Source organism: Melanotaenia boesemani, chromosome 11, assembly GCF_017639745.1.
Source record: "Melanotaenia boesemani isolate fMelBoe1 chromosome 11, fMelBoe1.pri, whole genome shotgun sequence".
NCBI lineage: Eukaryota > Metazoa > Chordata > Actinopteri > Atheriniformes > Melanotaeniidae > Melanotaenia > Melanotaenia boesemani.
Genome location: NC_055692.1, coordinates 36,234,399 through 36,257,056, shown reverse-complemented (window position 1 = coordinate 36,257,056; position 22,658 = coordinate 36,234,399). Strand labels below are relative to the sequence as shown.

The 22,658-nt window shown below is 43.8% G+C and overlaps 3 protein-coding genes across 3 annotated transcripts; 1 reads left to right on the top strand and 2 right to left on the bottom strand.

Moving 5' to 3' along the window:
• The first annotated feature begins 1,817 nt into the window (after positions 1 to 1,817).
• On the top strand, positions 1,818 to 6,481 carry LOC121648998 (histone H4-like). The gene is made up of 2 exons (XM_041999531.1): positions 1,818 to 1,833; positions 6,002 to 6,481. The coding sequence occupies exons 1-2, from the start codon at positions 1,818 to 1,820 to the stop codon at positions 6,316 to 6,318; spliced, it is 333 nt and encodes a 110-aa protein (XP_041855465.1). The 3' UTR covers positions 6,319 to 6,481.
• A 3,992-nt stretch (positions 6,482 to 10,473) lies between these two features.
• On the bottom strand, positions 10,474 to 11,267 carry LOC121648986 (histone H1-like). The gene has a single exon (XM_041999519.1). The coding sequence runs from the start codon at positions 11,245 to 11,247 to the stop codon at positions 10,630 to 10,632; it is 618 nt and encodes a 205-aa protein (XP_041855453.1). The 5' UTR covers positions 11,248 to 11,267; the 3' UTR covers positions 10,474 to 10,629.
• A 3,469-nt stretch (positions 11,268 to 14,736) lies between these two features.
• LOC121648995 (histone H2B 1/2) lies at positions 14,737 to 15,371 on the bottom strand. Its single transcript, XM_041999529.1, has one exon. It carries the CDS (start codon positions 15,186 to 15,188, stop codon positions 14,814 to 14,816), a length of 375 nt encoding a protein of 124 aa, XP_041855463.1. The 5' UTR covers positions 15,189 to 15,371; the 3' UTR covers positions 14,737 to 14,813.
• Between the last annotated feature and the right edge of the window lie 7,287 nt (positions 15,372 to 22,658).

The following is a 22,658-nucleotide window of genomic DNA, read 5'->3' as shown; positions in this document are numbered from 1 at the left end:
GATCTGGTCATCATGGAAAATGTGATGTGTGAGACTTGTGGTCCAGATTCCAGCTGAATATCAGACATGCTTAATTTATCAGTCAGCGGAGACGCTCAGAGAGAAGAAACAGTAACTTTCCACATCCTGCTGAAGAACCAGACGAGTGTGTAGAGGCCCGGTTATGCTCCCTTACATAAAAACTTCCATGAAAACCAAGAACCGAAACCACTGATCAACGTGGGACAAAACATGCCAGAGATAGTGGAGCACATCATCACAAAGATGCTCCATCCAGACTCTTCCTCCTTCAGATGGATGAAGATTTTCCATCCAGACTCTTCCTCCTTCAGATGGTTGAAGATTTTCCATCCAGACTCTTCCTCCTTCAGATGGTTGAAGATTTTCCATCCAGACTCTTCCTCCTTCAGATGGTTGAAGATGCTCCATCCAGACTCTTCCTCCTTCAGGTGGTTGAAGATTTTCCATCCAGACTCTTCCTCCTTCAGATGGTTGAAGATGCTCCATCCAGACTCTTCCTCCTTCAGGTGGTTGAAGATGCTCCATCCAGACTCTTCCTCCTTCAGGTGGTTGAAGATTTTCCATCCAGACTCTTCCTCCTTCAGATGGATGAAGATTTTCCATCCAGACTCTTCCTCCTTCAGATGGTTGAAGATTTTCCATCCAGACTCTTCCTCCTTCAGATGGTTGAAGATGCTCCATCCAGACTCTTCCTCCTTCAGATGGATGAAGATTTTCCATCCAGACTCTTCCTCCTTCAGATGGTTGAAGATTTTCCATCCAGACTCTTCCTCCTTCAGATGGTTGAAGATGCTCCATCCAGACTCTTCCTCCTTCAGGTGGTTGAAGATTTTCCATCCCGACTCTTCCTCCTTCAGATGGTTGAAGATGCTCCATCCAGACTCTTCCTCCTTCAGATGGATGAAGATGCTCCATCCAGACTCTTCTTGAGATGGATTAATATGCTCCATCCAGACTCTTCTTCAGATGGATGAAGATGCTCCATCCAGACTCTTCCTGAGATGGATGAATATGCTCCATCCAGACTCTTCATCAGATGGATGAAGATTCTCCATCCAGACTCTTCTTCAGATGGATGAAGCTGCTCCATCCAGACTCTTCCTACTTCAGATGGTTTAGGATGCTCCATCCAGACTCTTACTGAGATGGATGAATATGCTCCATCCAGACTCTTCTTCAGATGGATGAAGATTCTCCCTCCAGACTCTTCCTCCTTCAGATGGTTGAAGATGCTCCATCCAGACTATTCCTGAGATGGATGAATATGCTCCATCCAGACTCTTCTTCAGATGGATGAAGCTGCTCCATCCAGACTCTTCCTCCTTTAGATGGATGAAGATGCTCCATCCAGACTATTCCTGAGATGGATGAATATGCTCCATCCAGACTCTTCTTCAGATGGATGAAGCTGCTCCATCCAGACTCTTCCTCCTTCAGATGGTTGAAGATGCTCCATCCAGACTCTTCCTCCTTCAGATGGATGAAGATGCTCCATCCAGACTCTTCCTGAGATGGATGAATATGCTCCATCCAGACTCTTCTTCAGATGGATGAAGATTCTCTATCCAGACTCTTCCTCAGATTGTTGACGATGCTCCATCCAGATTCTTCTTCAGATGGATGAAGATTCTCCATCCAGACTCTTCCTCAGAAGGATGAAGATTCTCCATCCAGACTCGTCCTCAGATCGTTGAAGATGCTCCATCCAGACTCTTCCTCCTTCAGATGGATGAAGATTCTCCTAACAGCCTAATAGAACCAGATCCAGATCTGGACTCTAAATAAAAACTAGTTCCATGCAGCAGAGAACAGGTGGGTCTTTAACCTGGATCTAAAAAAAACTGAGTGTTTCAGCTGATCTGAGACTTTCTGGGAGTTTGTTGCAGACATGTGGAGCATAGAAGCTGAATGCAGCTTTTCCATGTCTGGTTCTGACTCTGGGAACTGGGAACTGGATCCAGATGACCTGAGGGTTCTGGTAGGTTTATCTGGTTGGTGGTCAAAGGGTCCTAAACCATTTAGAGCTTTATAGACCAGCAGCAGAACTTTAAAGTCTATCCTTTGACGGACCGGCAGCCAGTGTAAAGACCTCAGACCTGGACTGTGGTCCACTTTCTGACCCTAACCCAGGTTTTAGGTAGAACCTGTAAAAACACTGTTACAATAATCAAGCCGACAAAAGATGGAAGCTGGACCAGTTTTTCCAGGTCCTGCTGACACATCACATCTTTTACCCTTGATATGTTCTTAAGCTGATAGTAGGCTGACTTTGTGGTTCCCTTTATGTGGTTCTCAAAGTTTAGGTCTGAGTCCATCACTGCATCCAGATGTCTGACCTGGTTGGTGGTTTTTAGGTCTGAGTCCATCACTGCACCCAGATTACTTGCTTGGCTTGTGGTTTGTAGGTCTGAGTCCATCACTGCACCCAGATTTCTGGTCTGGTTGGTGGATTTTAGGTCTGAGTCCATCACTGCATCCAGATGTCCGACCTGGTTGGTGGTTTTTAGGTCTGAGTCCATCACTGCACCCAGATGTCTGACCTGGTTGGTGGTTTGTAGGTCTGAGTCCATCACTGCACCCAGATGTCTGACCTGGTTGGTGGTTTTTAGGTCTGAGTCCATCACTGCACCCAGATGTCTGGTCTGGTTGGTGTTTTTTAGGTCTGAGTCACTCACTGCATCCAGATGTCTGGTCTGGTTGGTGGTTTTTAGGTCTGAATCCATCACTAGACCCACTTTTCTTGCCTGGTTGGTGGTTTTTAGGTCTGAGTCCATCACTACACCCAGATGTATGGCCTGGTTGATGGTTTTTAGGTCTGAGTCCATCACTGCACCCAGATTTCTTGCCTGGTTGGTGGCTTTTAGGTCTGAGTCCATCACTACACCCAGATGTCTGGCCTGGTTGGTGGTTTTAGGTCTGAGTCCATCACTGCACCCAGATGTCTGACCTGGTTGGTGGTTTTTAGGTCTGAGTCCATCACTGCACCTAGATTTCTTGCCTGGTTGGTGGTTTTTAGGTCTGAGGCCATCACTACACCCAGATGTCTGACCTGGTTGGTGGTTTTTAGGTCTGAATCCATCATTCCACCCGGATTTCTTGCCTGGTCTGTGGTTTGTAGGTCTGAGTCCATCACTACACCCAGATGTCTGACCTGGTTGGTGGTTTTTAGTTCTGAGTCCATCACTGGATCCAGATGTCTTTTTAGGTGTATAGACTGAAGCTCTCTGGTGCCCTTTAATCGTTTCTCTTTGGGTCCAAAAACCATCACCTCAGTTTTGTTTTTGTTTAATTGAAGAAAGTTTAGACACATCCAGTCATTAATCTCCTCAATGCATTTACCAACAGCCTGTACAGGGCCTCGGTCTCCTGGTGACATTGTAATATATACCCGTGTGTCATCTGCGTAGCTATGGTAACTAATGTTGTTCTTTATGACCTGTGCCAGTGGAAGCATGTAGATGTTAAACAGAAGAGGCCCCAGGATGGAACCTTGGGGAACTCCACATGTAATTCTTGTCTGCTCAGATGTAAAGTTACCTATTGACACAAAGTACTTTCTATTCTCTAAATAAGATTTAACCCAGTTCAGCACCAGAGAGGCCCACCCAGTTCTCCAGTCGGGAGTAATATATTTTGGTCAACTGTATCAAATGCAGCACTGAGGTCCAGTAAGACTAAGACTGACATTTTTCCATCATCTGTATTCAAACATATGTCATTAATGATTTTGGTCAGAGCATCTTGCTGCTGTGGTGCTGTCTAAAACCTGACTGGAAGATGTCATAGCAGTTGTTTTAGTTAAAAAGTTGTTTAGCTGATGAAAAACGCTTTTTCCATGATCTACTTAGAAAAGGAAGATCTGAGATCGGCCTGTAATTGCTCATTTGTGTTTTCACATATCAAAACATTTCAGGTTCATTTTCCAGATAAATTCATCATTTTGAAAGATCTCTGTCAACATTTTTTTTTTTGTTTGTTTGTTTTGTAATTAGATGATCAATTCTCTCTAACAACAATACTGGTCACTCGATTTCTTTCTAAACTTTATAATTAAATTTTGTTGGACTTCTAAATGAGTCTGTTTACTTGTGACCTGACAATATTCAGTTTGATCCTTATTGTAATGGTTCCTTAAATGACACATGAGACCGGTGACTATTCAGTTGGCCTGTCTCTCAGTCATTTATAATTTATATGTTGTGTGTAAGAGGTGCTGCATGAATCTGTGAAGATGCTTTGTACGACCCCAACAGATAAAAATATGTTTTATATGTGTGGCATTTTTACAAGTAATGATTCAGTTCTGTAGCATGTGTGTGGACAGATTTTAAGAGATTAGGCCATGAAATAGCCTGATCCAGTGCTGCTAAGGACTGAGAATGGAAAATCTGTTTTCTCCCTGTGGCAATCAGGTAACTGTAGTTTACTTTCAAGGCCTTATTCTGGTCTGCTGTCAAGCTACTGAGTTATTTTCTGAGTAACATCATGAGTGAAATCATCAGTGATCTCTGATTATTTAATCCTACCTGTTGTATTTGTCCATCTTGTCCCCTGCACTGATGGACAGAGACCTGCCGAGACAAAGTCCAGGTTATGCTAGCCTTACATCAGCAGACTTTGAAAAGACTCTTGGAAAACTATCAGCTCACACCTGCTCTCATATAAATACAAGTGCTTAGAGTTTTTAGTCACAGCCCAGATTTTACAAAGACTGTGAATCTTGCAGGGCCACTGTTTACAAGACTACAACTAGATTATTTGAGCATTTTTTGTGATATGTTGGACAGTTAATATCAAACAGGCAGGGCTGATCTACCACAAACACCACCAGCTGCTCCTCTTTCTGGACGGTCCACCTACGACGTTTCATCGTTGATCCTGTTAGTCTTTTTTTTATTTATTTATTTTTTTTGCCGTTGTTCAGACTGTCAGGGTACCCATTTCTGCTTTTGTCAGAGCTCATCAATTGGTTGTTGATCACTGTGTAATATTGTACCACATTTACTCTTGCGTTGTTGATGGGTGTTACAAGTCCGTAGATGGACGTGGGAAACTCAGCACACGGAGAGGGATCAACTCTGCGAGACAGGTGTTTATTTCTCTTCCAACTCTTAAGAGAGCCCTTCAATTCTACAACGTCTCCCCGGGACCAATGGTCCACACATGTCCTTCCGCCCAGGAAAAATAGTACATTTCATATATATATGACATCAATTAATCTTACAGAACTTGAGGAAACATAAATCACACTTCAATATCAAACATGTTTGATCTTTTTAAATATGTTGTGTTATTTGTGTGTTTGTGACTGATTGTTTTTACTGCTGGCTGTACAACAAATTGCCCTCACAGGATAATAAAGATTCCTTGAACCTTGAACCTATTGTCACAGACCCAAGACTAGGGAAAGGCTGACGTGAAACAACGCAGATTACCACCATAATCGAGGGTGCTAGGACTTCAGTAAAACTAAAAGATTTACTAAAGCCTTTCAGTTTTTAGTTTGGGTCTGAAAATTGTTATGGGCTCAACACAGGGGAGACAACGTCGCTCTTCCTCCATCATTTTCTGTGGAACCTGTGATGAGGCGAAAATCGCTGCCCTCCTCCAGCCAAGCCACAGGCGACGTAAAAAAAAAAACCAAAGCTCTGTTTTTCTGAATGTGCAATTTTACAGTAAATAAGGAAAATAAATAACTAGAAATGAAAAAAAAATCATTAATATGATGTTTTTGTTATTGATTGAGAAGCAAACTATTTTTTTATGATTTATTTTGGTTTGGTTTTATATATATATATATATATATATATATATATATATATATATATATATATATATAAACGTGTAAAATTATATCTTTATTCCATTTTATCCAAGTTTCCACTGACAGAGCCCCAGTTGTTCTCTTTTACGTCCGCAGAATGAAGGTAAATAGGAATGCGTGCATGTCCCTCCCACTTGTATCAGTGCTTAAGTCAAGCAGAGATGAGCGGCAGAGGAAAAGGAGGAAAAGGACTCGGTAAAGGAGGCGCTAAACGCCACCGTAAAGTCCTCCGGGACAACATCCAGGGAATTACTAAGCCCGCCATCCGCCGTCTGGCTCGCCGCGGGGGAGTAAAGCGGATCTCTGGTCTGATCTACGAGGAGACACGCGGTGTGCTCAAGGTTTTCCTGGAGAACGTCATCCGTGACGCCGTCACCTACACCGAGCACGCCAAGAGGAAGACCGTGACCGCCATGGACGTGGTCTACGCCCTGAAAAGACAGGGCCGCACCCTGTACGGCTTCGGAGGTTAAATCACCATCTTTATTAAAAACGGCTCTTTTCAGAGCCACACGCTTCATCCACAGAGCTCTGATCTCATTAAACACGGTGATGATATTACTGGCGGTACTTCATTGTCAGGACGTTCTCAATAAAGATGGTTTATGGGTACAATGTGTTTAAAATTATTACTCTTGTATAAGGGGTGCGTCTGGACTACTGATGGGATGTTCAGCTCTTTTCAGAGAGCTGGCTCTGGAAGGACTCTTTTCTAGCGCCATAATTCACCTAACCTCTGGTTTGTGTTCTGCATTTTTTTTTTTTTTTTTTTTTTTTTTTTTTTTTTTTACAAGAAGCCTCCTTTTGTGCATTTATTCTGAAACGAAACCAGTTTTTAATTTACACAAAATTCTTAAATTGCACAAATGAACAAAAACAAACCCGCAGAACGAGAAGCAAACGGAAAGTAGCATAAACGTCCGCGTGCAGGTTGGCATTCAGTAAATAAGATGTCACATCTTGGAAGACCGATCCTGTTTCTCCTCTCGGAGTAGGCTTGATGACACTCGTACTCTCCTCATGGCTGTCTGCCTCACGTGATTGCATCACTAGTCTGGACTAGTGGTGAAAAAGATTTCTGCGGAATAAAATCATCTTTGTTCACTGAGCATACCTGGTATTACTGTCAAACACATGAAAACAGGTTGAATCAAACAGACTGACATCAGCTTTACTCAGTCCCAAGCTTCTTAAAAATGTCCTCCACCCCCCTGTTTTCCTGGTGACCCAACATTCTGGATTTACAGAAACGTTCATTTTTCTTTGAATGAAGGTTTCTTCTAATCAAACCAATCTCTGACGACACGGCGGCTGTGTTGTCCCGTCATGATGAACAAGAAAAAGAGGATCTACTGGAGAACTGCTTTCTGTTTCACAAGCTTCTGGATAGTCCCAGAAACCTTTCAGCCTCGTGTCACATCTGGATTTGAGTCCAGTGACTTTCCAACGCTGGACGTGAAGGAAATCCCAGAAAAGTCATTTAAAAGAACTTTTCATACAAGGCCATGCAGATCACATGCAGTCGTTATAAAGTGACAGAATCTGCAGCATCTGATCAGAGAACACGCTAGAAAACCGGAATAAGCTGATGCTTCAAACATGTGGAAAAGATGGATCTTCTCTTCCTGCTTTCACAAACTCTTGGTTGGAGGCTGAAAGTTATTTTTCATCCTCCATGTTTCTGAGTTAAACTCATGTACAGATCAGATTTATAGGACAGATGTTCCACCGATGGAAATACAGACGGCTGGAGCTGAAAACTACAAGACAAAAAGGGTGAAAATGATGTTTTCAGTGAGATCATATAGAAGCTGAGAGCAGACATGACTGGAACATAAAAAGAGGCCAATGGTTTCATCATTTTCTAGGAAGGTAAGAAGTAAAACTACTACCACTATTATTAGTTAATAAAACTAATGATTTAAAAGTAATTATGCTGTTATTTAGAGATAATTAAACCGTCTCTGGAGATTAAAACTGCTGGGTTGTTCTGCTGGGTCAAATATGGACCGACCCAGCCATGGGTTATCTAACCCAGCAGGGTTAAGTTATGGGTCCGACCAAACATGTTGGGTTATGTTTTCTACCCAAACAATGAGTTAAAATTAATATAGTTAAATCCACCTAAAAGTGGATTAAAAAGAAAACCCCAAATGTGGGTTATTAACCTACTAGTAATTGGGTGAAAATGACCCAATAAGTTTATCCTAAATCAGCATTTATAAATGGCAAATAATAAAACACGTTTCAGTCTTTTATTGAAAAAGGGGCAAAGCATCTTAGTTGTGTAAAATGTGTAAAATTACAATGTGTGAAACTAAAATAAAAAATGATAAAAACAAGTGATTATTCAAGTTAATTATTTCCCATCTGGTTTTGTGGAGCTGATATACATGACACAAATGTTCTGAAACACCCTTCAACTGCACTCAGAAGAAAAGGATGTTGAGTGGCGGTCCCATCTATTACCAGATATACTCGGGTAGCCCAGCTCCTCTGCCAGCATAAGGAACATGGATCCTCTTCTGTTGCATCAGGTACTCCACCTGTTTTGGTCCAATCTGAGGAGAAGCATCAAAAAAGAAACGAGAACTTAACAAATCTTGAAGCTAACCATGACTTTGGATTAGGATGTCAGATTCTATCATCAACTCAAGCTGGACGTCAGTAGGAGCTGCAGATCTCCAGACCCATGGGTAGCACAATTCTTCTTCCAGCTTCGTCGGACACAGCTGGAGGAGCTCCGGCAGCCGCTGTAAAGCCATGTCACCTTATCTGTAGCATTAAAAATATTTGTCAGACTTCCTATAAATGTACATGTAGTGAACTATGTGTACCATAGTGTCTATGGAGGACGGAGAACATAGCGGCAGCAAACATCATGATGAGGAGCGAAGATGATTCACACACACAGTAAGTTGCTATGCTCTGCAATGCTAGCGCTAATTTACGTTAGCATAAAATAGAGTGTAGACAAAAGCTACATTAATCAAAAAATGCTGGTCAGCAGCAGTTTCCCCTTAGTCTCACTTAATAAACGAATTTGATAGTAATTGAAAAAGTTTATAAGGACAATAACAGTATTCACTCGACCCAAACATCATTACATTTGTTGTTATAAACTAACAGGCCACCAGTTTACTCCACTAACACTAGAGATGTGACGTTCATGAACGAATCGATTCTTTTAAACAACACTTTTAAATGAACGATGGGGACCGATTCACACCTGTGAGCCGTTTATTTGTGAGCCATTCTTTACAAATACATATATACATTACATATACAACTTTTTTTACACTGCCTTCATCAAATGAAATCAAATTAAACTTTATTTATAAAGCGCTTTTCATGCCATAGACAACACAGAGTTCTTTACATGATTAAAAACATAAGAATAAACACACTCAATGAAATCTTTCACACAGTCACACGCACACATGTATACACACACACACGCCAAGCCCCCCCCAGCTAAAAATGACCGAATGAATAAATAAATAAGTAAATAAGAAGTAGCACAGTTGAGTAAAATGAAAATGAAATAAATGACATGTGACATCATAGAAGCCTGATGTCCAACACGCTCCATTCATGTTTGGAAACAAATACTGAGTTCTGTCCAGAGTTTGCACTAACTGCTCAGGTTTATCCTTTTTTATCTATATTTTTGCAATAAATTTTTTATAGTAGACTTTTATAGGCTCATATTTTGATTGTTTGTCATTCTTATATATTGTGAAATTTTGTACGATATGAGAACGAGCCAGTCTTTTGATTAGCTCTCTGAAAGGAACAGCTCCTCAAGATCCAGATCCCATCTCTAACTAAAAACATCCATACAGTCACACACACACACACACACACACACACACACACACACACACACACACACACACACACACACACACACACAGACTTATCTAGTAGAGATGTGACGTTCATGAACGAATCGATTCTTTTGAACGGCTCTTTTAAATGAACGATGGGAATCGATTCACAGCTGTGAGCCGTTCATTTGCGAGCCATTCTTTTTATATACAAATTTTTGACACTGCCTTCATCAAATCAAATCAAACTTTATTTATAAAGCGCTTTCATGCCATAGGCAACACAAAGTTCTTTACATGATTAAAAACATAAGAATAAAAACACTCATTGAAATCTTTCACACAGTCACACGCACACACACACGCCAAGCCCAATCCCCCCCCCCCCCCTTCCAGCTAAGACTGACTGAATGAATAAATAAATAAATAAGTTAATAAGAAGTAGCACAGTTGAGTCAAATGAAAATAAAATAAATAACATGTGACATCATAGAAGCCTGATGTCCAACACGCTTCATTCATGTGAAGCATCTATGGGCAGAGAAAATTGTTTGGAAACAAATACTGTGAGTTCTGTCCAAAACATTTACTAGAATTTGCACTGACTGCTCAGGTTTATCCTTTTTTATCTATATTTTTCCTATAATTTTTTTACACTTGTATAGTAGATTTCATATAGGTACATATTTTCATTGTTTGTCCTTCTTATATATTGTGAAATTTTGTAAGATATTGTGAGAACGAGCCAGTCTTTTGAATGGCTCTTTAAAAGGAACGGCTCCTTAAGATCTGGCTCCCTTCAAAGACCCATAAATCCCATCTCTATTATCTAGTGATCAGTAACAGGTGAGTGATGATGAGAGAGAAGATATTTCGTGTGAGGAATCATGTCAGATGGGAGGGTGGTGGCTCTGAGAAGAGCCTTTGGGTGGGTGAGGTTGTGGATGATGAGGTTTACTTCTTGGCCTTCTTGGCTGCGGGCTTCTTTGCGGCAGCTTTCTTGGCAGCGGGCTTCTTTGTGGCCTTTGGCTTCTTAGCAGCGGGCTTCTTGGGGCTCTTCTTGGCGGGCGCCACCTTTTTCACGGCCTTCTTGGCCGGAGCCTTCTTGTGGGACTTCTTGGCTGCAGCCTTCTTAGCGGCGGGTTTCTTGGCCGCGGTGGTCTTCTTGGCCGCGGTGGGTTTCTTGGTCGCGGTGGGCTTCTTGGCTTTGGCGGGAGCCTTCTTCTTCACCACCTTCTTGGCTGGTTTGGCGGCTTTGGGCTCCTTCTTGGCGAGTTTGAAGGAACCGGAGGCCCCCGTTCCTTTAGTCTGGCTCAGGGTGCCTTTAGTGACCAGCTTGGTGACGGCGGTGTTGATGCGCTTGTTGGCTTTGCTCACGTCCACCCCTTTCCCGGCCAGCACCTTCTTGAGCGCCGCCAGAGACACCCCCTTCCGCTCCTTGGACTCGGCCACAGCGGCCACGATGAGCTTGGGGAGGCTGGGTCCCTCCTTCTTGGTCCGGGGAGCAGACTTCTTCTTCGGGGACTTGGCCGGGGCTTTGGCCGGCGCGGCTGCTGGAGCTTCCTCTGCCATGTTCGTGTGCTTGTCTCGCGCTGTTCGTCTGAACGTGTGGAGCTGGAAGCAGGAGGCGGGACTTATAAGAGCCATGAGAACCGTGGAGAGGCAACACGCTCCGCGGCTCTGCTGCCGCCTCAAACCAGGACACACTTGTGTTTTCTCCGCCGCCTTTTCAGCAGAAACCCCAGAGAAGAGCGGGCTTTTCCAGCAGGAGTGGAGCCGGAGCAGGAAGGAAAGTCTCGTCCCTCCAGACTGAGCTCATGTTCGGCTTCCGGGACTTTTTCTCTTCCTCCCAGGACGACTCAAACATGTCGGATCGTCGGTCGCTTTCGGCGGCTCGCAGCGACTTTTCTCCACATTTTCTCTCCTAAAACACGTAAAGGCGCTTTGTATGACACGTGAGAGCGCTGTTCCCGTTAGCAGAGACGTCTGCGGACCGAACCACGGTGAAATGGTCCCACTGGTGGGATTTGTTGAGGTGCAACGAGCCCGTTTTGTGTGGAAGTAAACACACGGACGCGGTCGCTGTTCGGGCGGATATTCACGTCCCAGATGATCCGCTGGAGCAACTTGCGTCTCCACTGGATGCAGATTCACCAGCAGCTGCAACCAAAGCACACTTAAATCACAATAAATATGTAAATGACAGCTGAATAAGTGAGATAAAAAAGAAATGACGTCTTTTAAAGGGTCGGAGGGTTTGTAGTAAACTTGTGCATCAACGGCGTCTCGTTCACGCGACCTCAACATGAAAACTAATAAAGATGTCATTATTAATATTGCTGAAATTATAATCCGCTCTCATCCACTTTATCAATCCAGCTCTCCAAAACAACAACCGGTTTCAGGCTGAAGAAGAAAAATAAAACTTTGATGCTCTGATTTTCAGGTTATTGTCACGTGACTTGTTCAGATGAAGAAAATGAAATGAAAGTAGAGAAATGAGAGAATAAATGGTGCTGCTGTGGAAATGCTGTTAAAAATCCTACTTGATCCGTTCTCCTCTTGGTTTAACTTATTTAACTTTTATTTTCCCAAACAAAACATCGAGAACAAATTCTTATTTCCAGCGTTGACCTGCACGTGCCAGAAAGCAAGAAAAAAGAAGAAACGTCAAACAATAACACACACAAAGTGGAATAAGCCCTTTAAACAGCTCTTCACCGCCGTTCTGGTTGGATGTTAGAGGACGTGGCTTTTATCCAGCAGAGAAAATCCTCTCATGGCCCCGGTCCGCCAGCATTGTGGTCTGATCACAGCTGAGCTCATTTCTCTGGATACCAGTTAAATGGTTTGTCTGCAAAGTCTTTCAGCTTTAAATGTGGTAGAAAAAAGTGCATTTCTGGCCCTTTTTCCCCGCATCACCACCAGCAGTCACCAAGTCCCATTTTTCTGGTTTGCTCCACCAAGCAGCAGATGAAAGGTCTCCGAGCTCCTTTCACAGCTTTTATTTAGTACTTTATGGGTAAAGACGTGTCCTGGAGACAGGCTGGCTGGAAAACATCTGCTCCTGATCTTCACCTCCTGCTGCTCTGATCCAGCACCTGGAAGACAGAAGCAGTGGAGTCTGCAGCAGCAGCTGCTCATCGTGCTGCAAAGAACCTCCAGCTGGACTTCAGACATCCAACGCCCGTCTGTACTCCACCCTGACTGAGTGGAGGTGGAACTACATCTATGATGGGAATGGTGGGTGGAGCAGGAGCTCTCCCAGTAACTTCTCCCCTTCATCCAGAGGCTCCCTGTCTGTGGTGGAGGAGGAGGGGGGGACTAACCAGACTAACTGGGGGAGAAGAGTCCTGCTGCCTCCCCCCATCATCACCTGCTGGGCTTGTGGCTTTTTCATGGAGACCAGCAGAGGAGCAAGTCCAAGATGTTAAGCTATCCTTTCAGAAAACTGGAGGAAAATAAGTCGAGATTCACCAACATTTAGCTTCAGTTTATTAAAACTTCCAGACATTTTATACCAGGAAGGAAAAGACTTCACATGATCAGAAGAACTTCTACAATCACCCTGGAACCAGGTTGGACCCTCTTAGGCTGTTCAGGTCCAGGATGGTTTTATTAGGATGTGACTGTTTCTCTGAAATCACTTTGTGTCCCACAGGTTTACCTCAAAGGTTTTCATATAAAGTAAACCACAAAATGCATTTTAAAACAGGGAATGGATCCATGTGTGTCTGTGTTCTAGCACACAAACATTTTCTAAAATGATGTTTTTAAAAGTTTCGTGGGTTGCTGAGGCCTAGAGGTCAGCCAAATGAGCATGTCCCCACTGACCAAAGTTACTTTTTCACTGAATATGAAACAAAAATAACCAGTACCTGCAGGTTTTATGCTAATATAATCATTTACCTGTCTGCTTTCACCTAAATAAAAGAAATATGAGAGAAATACATGAATTACTTCTAAAATAGCACCATGTAATCACATCCCTCATCTCTGTTCAACCCGTAACAGAAACAGCTTCTTGTGGCCTCTGCTAGACGACGTGCTGTGGGATCCATTTGATGATGTGCTTGAGCTCATCCCGCCTCCTCAGCCCGCGACAGGCGGATTCACGTCACGTCCAAATTCAGAAAGAGACCTGGGACAGACTGTGTGACTAAAAGGATGAAAGAAGCTTAAAGAGCAGAAACAACAGATAAACATCAGAGAAGAAGAAATCATCTACTTTCATTTATCAAACTTGTTAGTTGGTAGTTGACTGAATACTTAGAATAATTCCAGATTTTAGAGCGGACAGCGTTGCAGTGCTCTTTTTCTGCTGACACTACAGATTCATTTGAAATTACTTTAAGATTGTGACTGTTATATCAATTGTTAAACGGATTCCAAGCGAGACAGATTTTGTATTCAGGCTCTGCTGTCGTTCATCTTTTCTTCCCATAACACAGATCTTTAATGTTTTAAACAAGGTTTAACATTACAAAACCTAATGTTTCTTTCCTTGTTTTAATTCATCAATTTCAATCTGATTAAAGGTTGTCATCCATTCAACCCGGTTACCTGATGCATTTAATATTATTAAATTGGGGTAGATAAATGTTGAACTGTATGCAAATTTTAGAGGAAAAGTACAAAATATGTGAAAGTTTGTCAAAGTATATTTTCATGATTTAAGAACACTTGTCCATTAACTTGTCATGTCTTGACATTTAGAATCAAAAAATTTACTTACAATTAGTTGTTTTACACAATGGACACGTTATTACCAAGAACTGGTAAATTCTCTTTTAATACATCTTAGAATGATCATACAGATAAATTCAACCCTGTAAAGAGACTAAGTGACAAAATTTCTAATTAATTTTTAGAATTTCATGTCTAAGGTGGGAAAAGATTTTCTCAGGTTCAAATAGCCCTTCAGATGCAACGTTAACACAATCTGCGGTCCATTTTTCAGTAACTACAGCAGCCAAAGTGCACCGAATTTAAAAAAAAAAAAAAACAAAAAAAAAAAAAAAAAACACCCATTTCATTTACACACCAGGAGCAGAGGGCAACCAGAAGGATGAAGGTGCTCTGAGAGGGAGTGTGTGGTCCTGAAAAGGACCGTTTGGGTGGGTGGTGTAAACAGCCGTTTACTTGGAGCTGGTGTACTTGGTGACGGCCTTGGTCCCCTCGGACACGGCGTGCTTAGCCAGCTCACCGGGCAACAGGAGGCGCACGGCGGTCTGGATCTCCCTGGACGTGATGGTGGAGCGCTTGTTGTAATGAGCCAGACGAGAAGCCTCCGCGGCGATGCGCTCAAAGATGTCGTTGACGAACGAGTTCATGATGCTCATGGCCTTGGAGGAGATGCCGGTGTCGGGGTGGACCTGCTTGAGCACCTTGTACACGTAGATGGCGTAGCTCTCCTTCCTGGTCTTCCTCTTCTTCTTGCCTCCCTTGCCAGCGGTCTTGGTCACCGCTTTCTTGGAGCCCTTCTTGGGGGCAGACTTGGCGGGTTCGGGCATGTTTTCCTCTCCAACTTTGCAGCAGTGAGATGATGTGCTGAGCAGCGGAGGCTGCTTTTATCCAGACTGCATGGAGATCACACTGCGCGGCCCCCCTCCTCTGATTGGCTGCCTGACAGAGGAGGAGGAGGAGCTACTTTTTATCAACGGCACTGTGAATTTCTGGGTAGAGAAGAAAATAGAAGAATAGAATAGAATAGACTTGTTCAATATAAACCATCTTAAAATAAACTAAAATATTCCAAAGGAAGAAAATACTAAAACACCTCTCAGATATGTAAACATTAATCTATAAATATTAAATATGGGATGTATATAGAATAAATAAACGTAATGCAGTAATGACACTGGTACAATACTTTTTAATGCAGTAAATTATAAGTAATAGACTTTTAGACTTTTTTCCTAAAGTTCTGTATTAAGCTGCAGCCTCTGAACATGTGACTAGTGAGGAAGAAGTTTAAAGAAAAAAAAATTGCAATAAAATGAATGGCACTAATTAACACGTTAACATGCTCAGCCTCATATATATAAAAAATGTTATTACATTACCGCCGACCTCCTGCTCCGAACCCGGTTCCAGTCACTTCTCCAAAGGGCTGCAGGACCTCACAGGCTTCTTTGACCATTGCCCACAGATCCAGGAACACTGAGGATTTGCCAAGGCCAGGTGGAGATGAGGGGATCCTTCACTTCTGTGAGATGGCTGATCAGGTAAAAAGTGGAGTTCCCCCTGGTTGACACGTCTTGTTGTATTCTAGGCTGGGGCCGGCCCATCTGCTGCTGCGTCTCTTGAAGTGTAGCAGAGGCTGCGGTGCTTCGGCGGGTCTATTCGGTAGTTGCTTTAACTTTTCTGATGTTTTGAATTTGAGGCTGCTGGATTCCATGTCTGACGATTATATTTAAAATGTGAAGTTGGTTCCAGTACTTTGGTGTTTTCTCTAAAAGCGCTTTCATCTACAAATAAAAAAAGCTGAAAATCTTTGACAATCATTTGAACCAGAGCCTGGTCTACCTTGCTTTGCTGCTGGGTCTGGACACAAATGCTTCCATGTAAGACTGCCTCTGCTGTCTTTACTGGTGGTTGTTCTGACCTGATGTTTGTCAGCTTGTATTCTCTTGCTGAGTATTTGCAGATGTGCTGCTAGCATCACGGTGGGGTGCTTGCTGCTTAAGGTCCATTTATGCTGGAAGCAGAAGACGGACAGTTTCGTTGGTCTTCTGTGGGAGCTTCGCTATCCGTTAATTGATACAGAACATGGAGCAATACCAACGAAAACCCGGGGATGGTGCTGAGCAGAATAGCTGACATGTGACCAGCAAACGACAGAAACCAGTGACGAAGAAGAGGATGAGGACGGGATCAGAAAAGCAGAAAAAGAATGAAGACGAGGACAACTGTCGACAAAAAAAAAATTGTTTCTCACAACTTTCTCTATTTTTATATATATATATATATATATATATATATATATATCTGAGCAGAGCCAGTTCTGCCACTAAGCAGACTAAGAGACTGCTTAGGGCCCCGCACCACCAGGGGGCCCCGCACCACCAGGGGGCCCCTGCAGAAGAAGGTTGCTTCAGTGAGTGGTTTATGGGCATCGTTATGAAGAGTAATTATCCATCAGGGGCAGAAAAAAGAGAAAAAAGAAAGAAGGTTAGCGACGCAGCCATGCAAAGAAAAGGTCATTTATTTTGCAGTTATACTGTAAAGTAAAGAATTAGTCCAGTGATGATGAAGATTAGACATGTGATGGCACTTTTTTGAAAACACAATTGTTCTGTGTCAGGTGACGTAACACTCAGGATAGCCGCAGTGCATTGTGGGTCGATCTCCATGTTGGTTGCATCCTCGTTGTAAACGATTGTTCGTCGTCTTTGCTGCGTTATAATCGTTGATAAAACGGGAGTCTCGTGTGAAAAACGGCCACACTAAGTCACATGATTAAAAAAGGTAGAAAAGTAGACACAACATTAGATTTTCTGGTTTCACACTTGTAAACGAGGCTGTGGACAGCAGGTTGAGGATGTAACTGAGGTGTCGGATGTCCTGGTCGCAGCGGTGAAACTGAATCACTTCCACCACCATCTCCCTTCATGCTGTTTGCTCTCAGCATTTTCAGAAAGGCAAGTAGGAGAGTTTGTTGTTGCTTTTATTGTGTAAGTTTTGTTAATGAATATACTTTATTTGGCTTTCTAAAGTCGCTATATTCACATTGGCTAACTTCACTTGTAAACTAGAGGCAAAGATGGAGGGAAATAGAAACGGTTTCATCTGTTTGTGTTTGATCAGTGTTTATTTTATTTAATCATCTTTATATAAAACAGAGTGAATGATTTTAAACATGCAGGTAAATACCAAGAGTTCTCTGAGACCTGATGGGTGTTAACTGGTTGGATGAAGTGGTTCAGATTGTTAAACTAATGGAAGCATCCAGTGTTAACTAGTTTTTAATAACTAACGTGGTTGCAGGTCAACCAGCTTAAGAAATGATGGAGGCTCAGACTGGACACCATCCCTGCTTCTAGGACACATCAGGTCCACCCACAAACGCTGCAGGTCTGCAGGACGAAGAAGACGATGAGCTGAGGAAAGAGACGCTGCAGCAGCAGAGACGGAGTCCACCAGGATGCAGACCCTGGAGATCTACAGACCATGGAGTCCACCAGGATGCAGACCCTGGAGATCTACAGACCATGGAGTCCACCAGGATGCAGACCCTGGAGACCTACAGACCATGGAGTCCACCAGGATGCAGACCCTGGAGATCTACAGACCATGGAGTCCACCAGGATGCAGACCCTGGAGATCTACAGACCATGGAGTCCACCAGGATGCAGACCCTGGAGATCTACAGACCATGGAGTCCACCAGGATGCAGACCCTGGAGATCTACAGACCATGGAGTCCACCAGGATGCAGACCCTGGAGATCTACAGACCATGAAGAGGACACCAGGATGCAGACCCTGGAGATCTACAGACCATGAAGAGGACACCAGGATGCAGACCCTGGAGATCTACAGACCATGGAGTCCACCAGGATGCAGACCCTGGAGATCTACAGACCATGGAGTCCACCAGGATGCAGACCCTGGAGACCTACAGACCATGACGAGGACACCAGGATGCAGACCCTGGAGATCTACAGACCATGAAGAGGACACCAGGATGCAGACCCTGGAGATCTACAGACCATGAAGAGGACACCAGGATGCAGACCCTGGAGATCTACAGACCATGGAGTCCACCAGGATGCAGACCCTGGAGATCTACAGACCATTAAGAGGACTCCTGATGCTGGAGAGGAAAGCTTCAGATACAGACCAGAGAGGCTGGAGAAGATGGAGATCAGCTGATCAGAAGATGAGACGCATGATGACGATGAAGATGATGATGAAGATGATGATGATGATGTGACAGTTGGAAGTTTTTTTATACTATTTGTGCAGCAAAAATGTGCATTTTTTTGTTTTTGTACACGACTTAAACATAAATAATAAAGTGAATTAAAGACATTTTTGACCCTTAAGAAAATAAATAACCAGTGTCAGTTGATGAAAATGACATAAAATTTTATTTACATTAAAATCTTGTGGAGATAAACACTGAATAGAAACATGATTGTTAACCAGATGAAAAGTTCGACAGTTTTACTTCATATAAGTTTTTTTTTTAAATTCTCAGTCAGAATAAACAGCAGCAGCACAACGTTAAACAGATCAAACTTCTATAAAATAAAATACAGAATATAAACAAATAATATAATAAAACACTGAACTTGTGGAGAAATTTCTTCAAGTCATGTGGAGAGAGAATTTTACTTAATCTTTGATGGAAATTTCAGCACTGAAACAAAATAACCTGCAATTGTGGTAAAAACTGCAAACTATGTGTAAATTAGTCACCAAGAGGACCAATGAGAGCAGATCCAGAAATCTTCTTTATCTGCTACAAGCTGTAGATCTCCATGATGACCAGAGCTCCATGATGACCAGACCTCCATGATGACCAGAGCTCCATGATGACCAGAGCTCCATGATGACCAGACCTCCATGATGACCAGACCTCCATGATGACCAGAACTCCATGAAGACCAGACCTCCAAGATGACCAGAGCTCCATGATGACCAGAGCTCCATGAAGACCAGACCTCCAAGATGACCAGACCTCCAAGATGACCAGAGCTCCATGATGACCAGACCTCCAAGATGACCAGAGCTCCATTATGACCAGACCTCCATGATGACCAGACCTCCATGATGACCAGAGCTCCATGATGACCAGACCTCCAAGATGACCAGAGCTCCATGATGACCAGACCTCCATGATGACCAGAGCTCCATGAAGACCAGACCTCCAAGATGACCAGAGCTCCATGATGACCAGACCTCCATGATGACCAGAGCTCCATTATGACCAGAGCTCCATGATGACCAGACCTCCATGATGACCAGACCTCCAAGATGACCAGAGCTCCATGATGACCAGACCTCCATGATGACCAGACCTTCAAGATGACCAGACCTCCATGATGACCAGACCTCCATGATGACCAGAGCTCCATGATGACCAGAGCTCCAAGATGACCAGACCTCCATGATGACCAGAGCTCCAAGATGGCCAGAGCTCCAAGATGACCAGACCTCCAAGATGACCAGAGCTCCATGATGACCAGACCTCCATGATGACCAGAGCTCCATGAAGACCAGACCTCCAAGATGACCAGAGCTCCATGATGACCAGACCTCCAAGATGACCAGAGCTCCATGATGACCAGACCTCCATGATGACCAGACCTCCAAGATGACCAGAGCTCCATGATGACCAGACCTTCAAGATGACCAGACCTCCATGATGACCAGAGCTCCATGATGACCAGAGCTCCAAGATGACCAGACCTCCATGATGACCAGACCTCCAAGATGGCCAGAGCTCCAAGATGACCAGACCTCCATGATGACCAGACCTCCATGATGACCAGAGCTCCAAGATGACCAGACCTCCATGATGACCAGACCTTCAAGATGACCAGACCTCCATGATGACCAGACCTCCATGATGACCAGACCTCCAAGATGACCAGACCTCCATGATGACCAGACCTTCAAGATGACCAGACCTCCATGATGACCAGACCTCCATGATGACCAGAGCTCCATGATGACCAGAGCTCCAAGATGACCAGACCTCCATGATGACCAGACCTCCAAGATGGCCAGAGCTCCAAGATGACCAGACCTCCATGATGACCAGAGCTCCAAGATGACCAGACCTCCATGATGACCAGACCTCCAAGATGACCAGACCTCCATGATGACCAGACCTTCAAGATGACCAGACCTCCATGATGACCAGAGCTCCAAGATGACCAGACCTCCATGATGACCAGAGCTCCATGATGACCAGACCTCCAAGATGACCAGACCTCCATGATGACCAGAGCTCCATGATGACCAGAGCTCCAAGATGACCAGACCTCCATGATGACCAGAGCTCCATGATGACCAGACCTCCAAGATGGCCAGACCTCCAAGATGACCAGACCTCCATGACCAGAGCTCCAAGATGACCAGACCTCCATGATGACCAGACCTCCAAGATGACCAGAGCTCCATTATGACCAGAGCTCCAAGATGGCCAGACCTCCAAGATGACCAGACCTCCATGATGACCAGACCTCCAAGATGACCAGAGCTCCATGATGACCAGACCTCCAAGATGACCAGAGCTCCATGATGACCAGACCTCCATGATGACCAGAGCTCCAAGATGACCAGACCTCCATGATGACCAGACCTTCAAGATGACCAGACCTCCATGATGACCAGACCTCCATGATGACCAGAGCTCCATGATGACCAGACCTCCAAGATGACCAGACCTCCATGATGACCAGAGCTCCAAGATGGCCAGACCTCCAAGATGACCAGACCTCCATGATGACCAGACCTCCATGATGACCAGACCTCCATGATGACCAGACCTCTGACCAGACCTCCATGATGACCAGACCTTCAAGATGACCAGACCTCCATGATGACCAGACCTTCAAGATGACCAGACCTCCATGATGACCAGACCTCCATGATGACCAGAGCTTCGGTGGAGAGTCGGTCAGGTGTTGGGAGGACCTGTAGACACACTGGCAGACAAACATCAACCGTTTACACCCGTTTGCTTTATTTATCTTCATTTATAAGGACGTTTAGATTATTACAGGTTCCGTTTACATGCTGATGCCAGACTGACGTGTTAGCTGGTAGGATTCTTACATCATTTAACACCTTTACTGAGTTATGTAATATAAATATGAAGGTGTTTCTTCTACAACATTGTAAAGTACATGAATCATTTTGACTAGTTAGGTCACGTGTCTGACACAGACCGACTGGTTGCTGTTGTAGCTCAAGCTAGCGGGAGGGTTGCCAACCGTCCAGTAAAATACAGAATTGTTCCTTATGTGACAATCAAACATCTCCTCCCTACATTTTATTGGTTCAATGGGACGGTTGTATTGAACACAATTTATTCCGGATTTTCATAAATGTCCAACATTACACGTCTGCCACACACACATCAACACTAAATTTAACAATTATGGACTAAACAAAAGAGGAAATTCTCAGGCCAGCGGGATCTAGGCAGGACCCCATGCTTGCTGCTTGCGTGTACCGGTCACGGTTGCCTAGGGACAGACGCCACATTCCAGCGGCGCTCACAACACCTGCGTCTTTTTAAAATGTCCTCTGCACCCGATCCTCCACCACGTCCTCGAAACTGAAAAAGCTGTCATCAGCTGGTCAGTGGAGGCGTTTACAGGACTGTAAACGTGTCGGCGTGTTTTCAGTGGTCGGCTGTCTGACATCACACATATGGGATTGTTTTATATATTTTCCTCTTGAATGTTGAATAGGGATGCATGTTATTACAGCTTTATGGAGCCTATTTAACACTTTATATGTAATAATGTTGCACAATAATCAACTTGTTCATTGGTAATAAAGCATTTCAAGCTATTAAGTATAACTAACTGCTTTTTAATCCCCCCTTCACTGAAAACGCTGGCTCGAAACAAAACACACCCCCGCTGCGCGTTCCCCACCCCACGGGAGTCGGGCCGTGGTGGTCATGGCCTTCAGGAGCTGTGGTTGGCGTCCCTTATTTTCACTTTGAAAGTTGGCAACCCTAGCTAGAAGAAACCTAGAATCATCCCAAATACACATGAATATCATACTTATCCAACAATTTATCAATCATTGTTACTTCCCAGGACAATGCACCATGACTTATCACATTTACCCAAAAACTTTGTTCATGGAATGAAGGGGTGGGGCCCACAAAGCTTATTCTGCTCAGGGCCCAATTAAGTCTAGAGCCGGCTCTGTCTCTGAGGGAAAACTGATGTTTGTGGTTCCACATTAAAACTTTTCCTGTTTTCTCTGGACTCTCCGTCGCTGCGTCTCC

Coding starts and splice junctions, on each gene's coding strand:
- LOC121648986 (XM_041999519.1), bottom strand. CDS start 11,247: ATGGCAGAGGAAGCTCCAGCAGCCGCGCCGGCCAAAGCCCCGGCCAAG.
- LOC121648995 (XM_041999529.1), bottom strand. CDS start 15,188: ATGCCCGAACCCGCCAAGTCTGCCCCCAAGAAGGGCTCCAAGAAAGCG.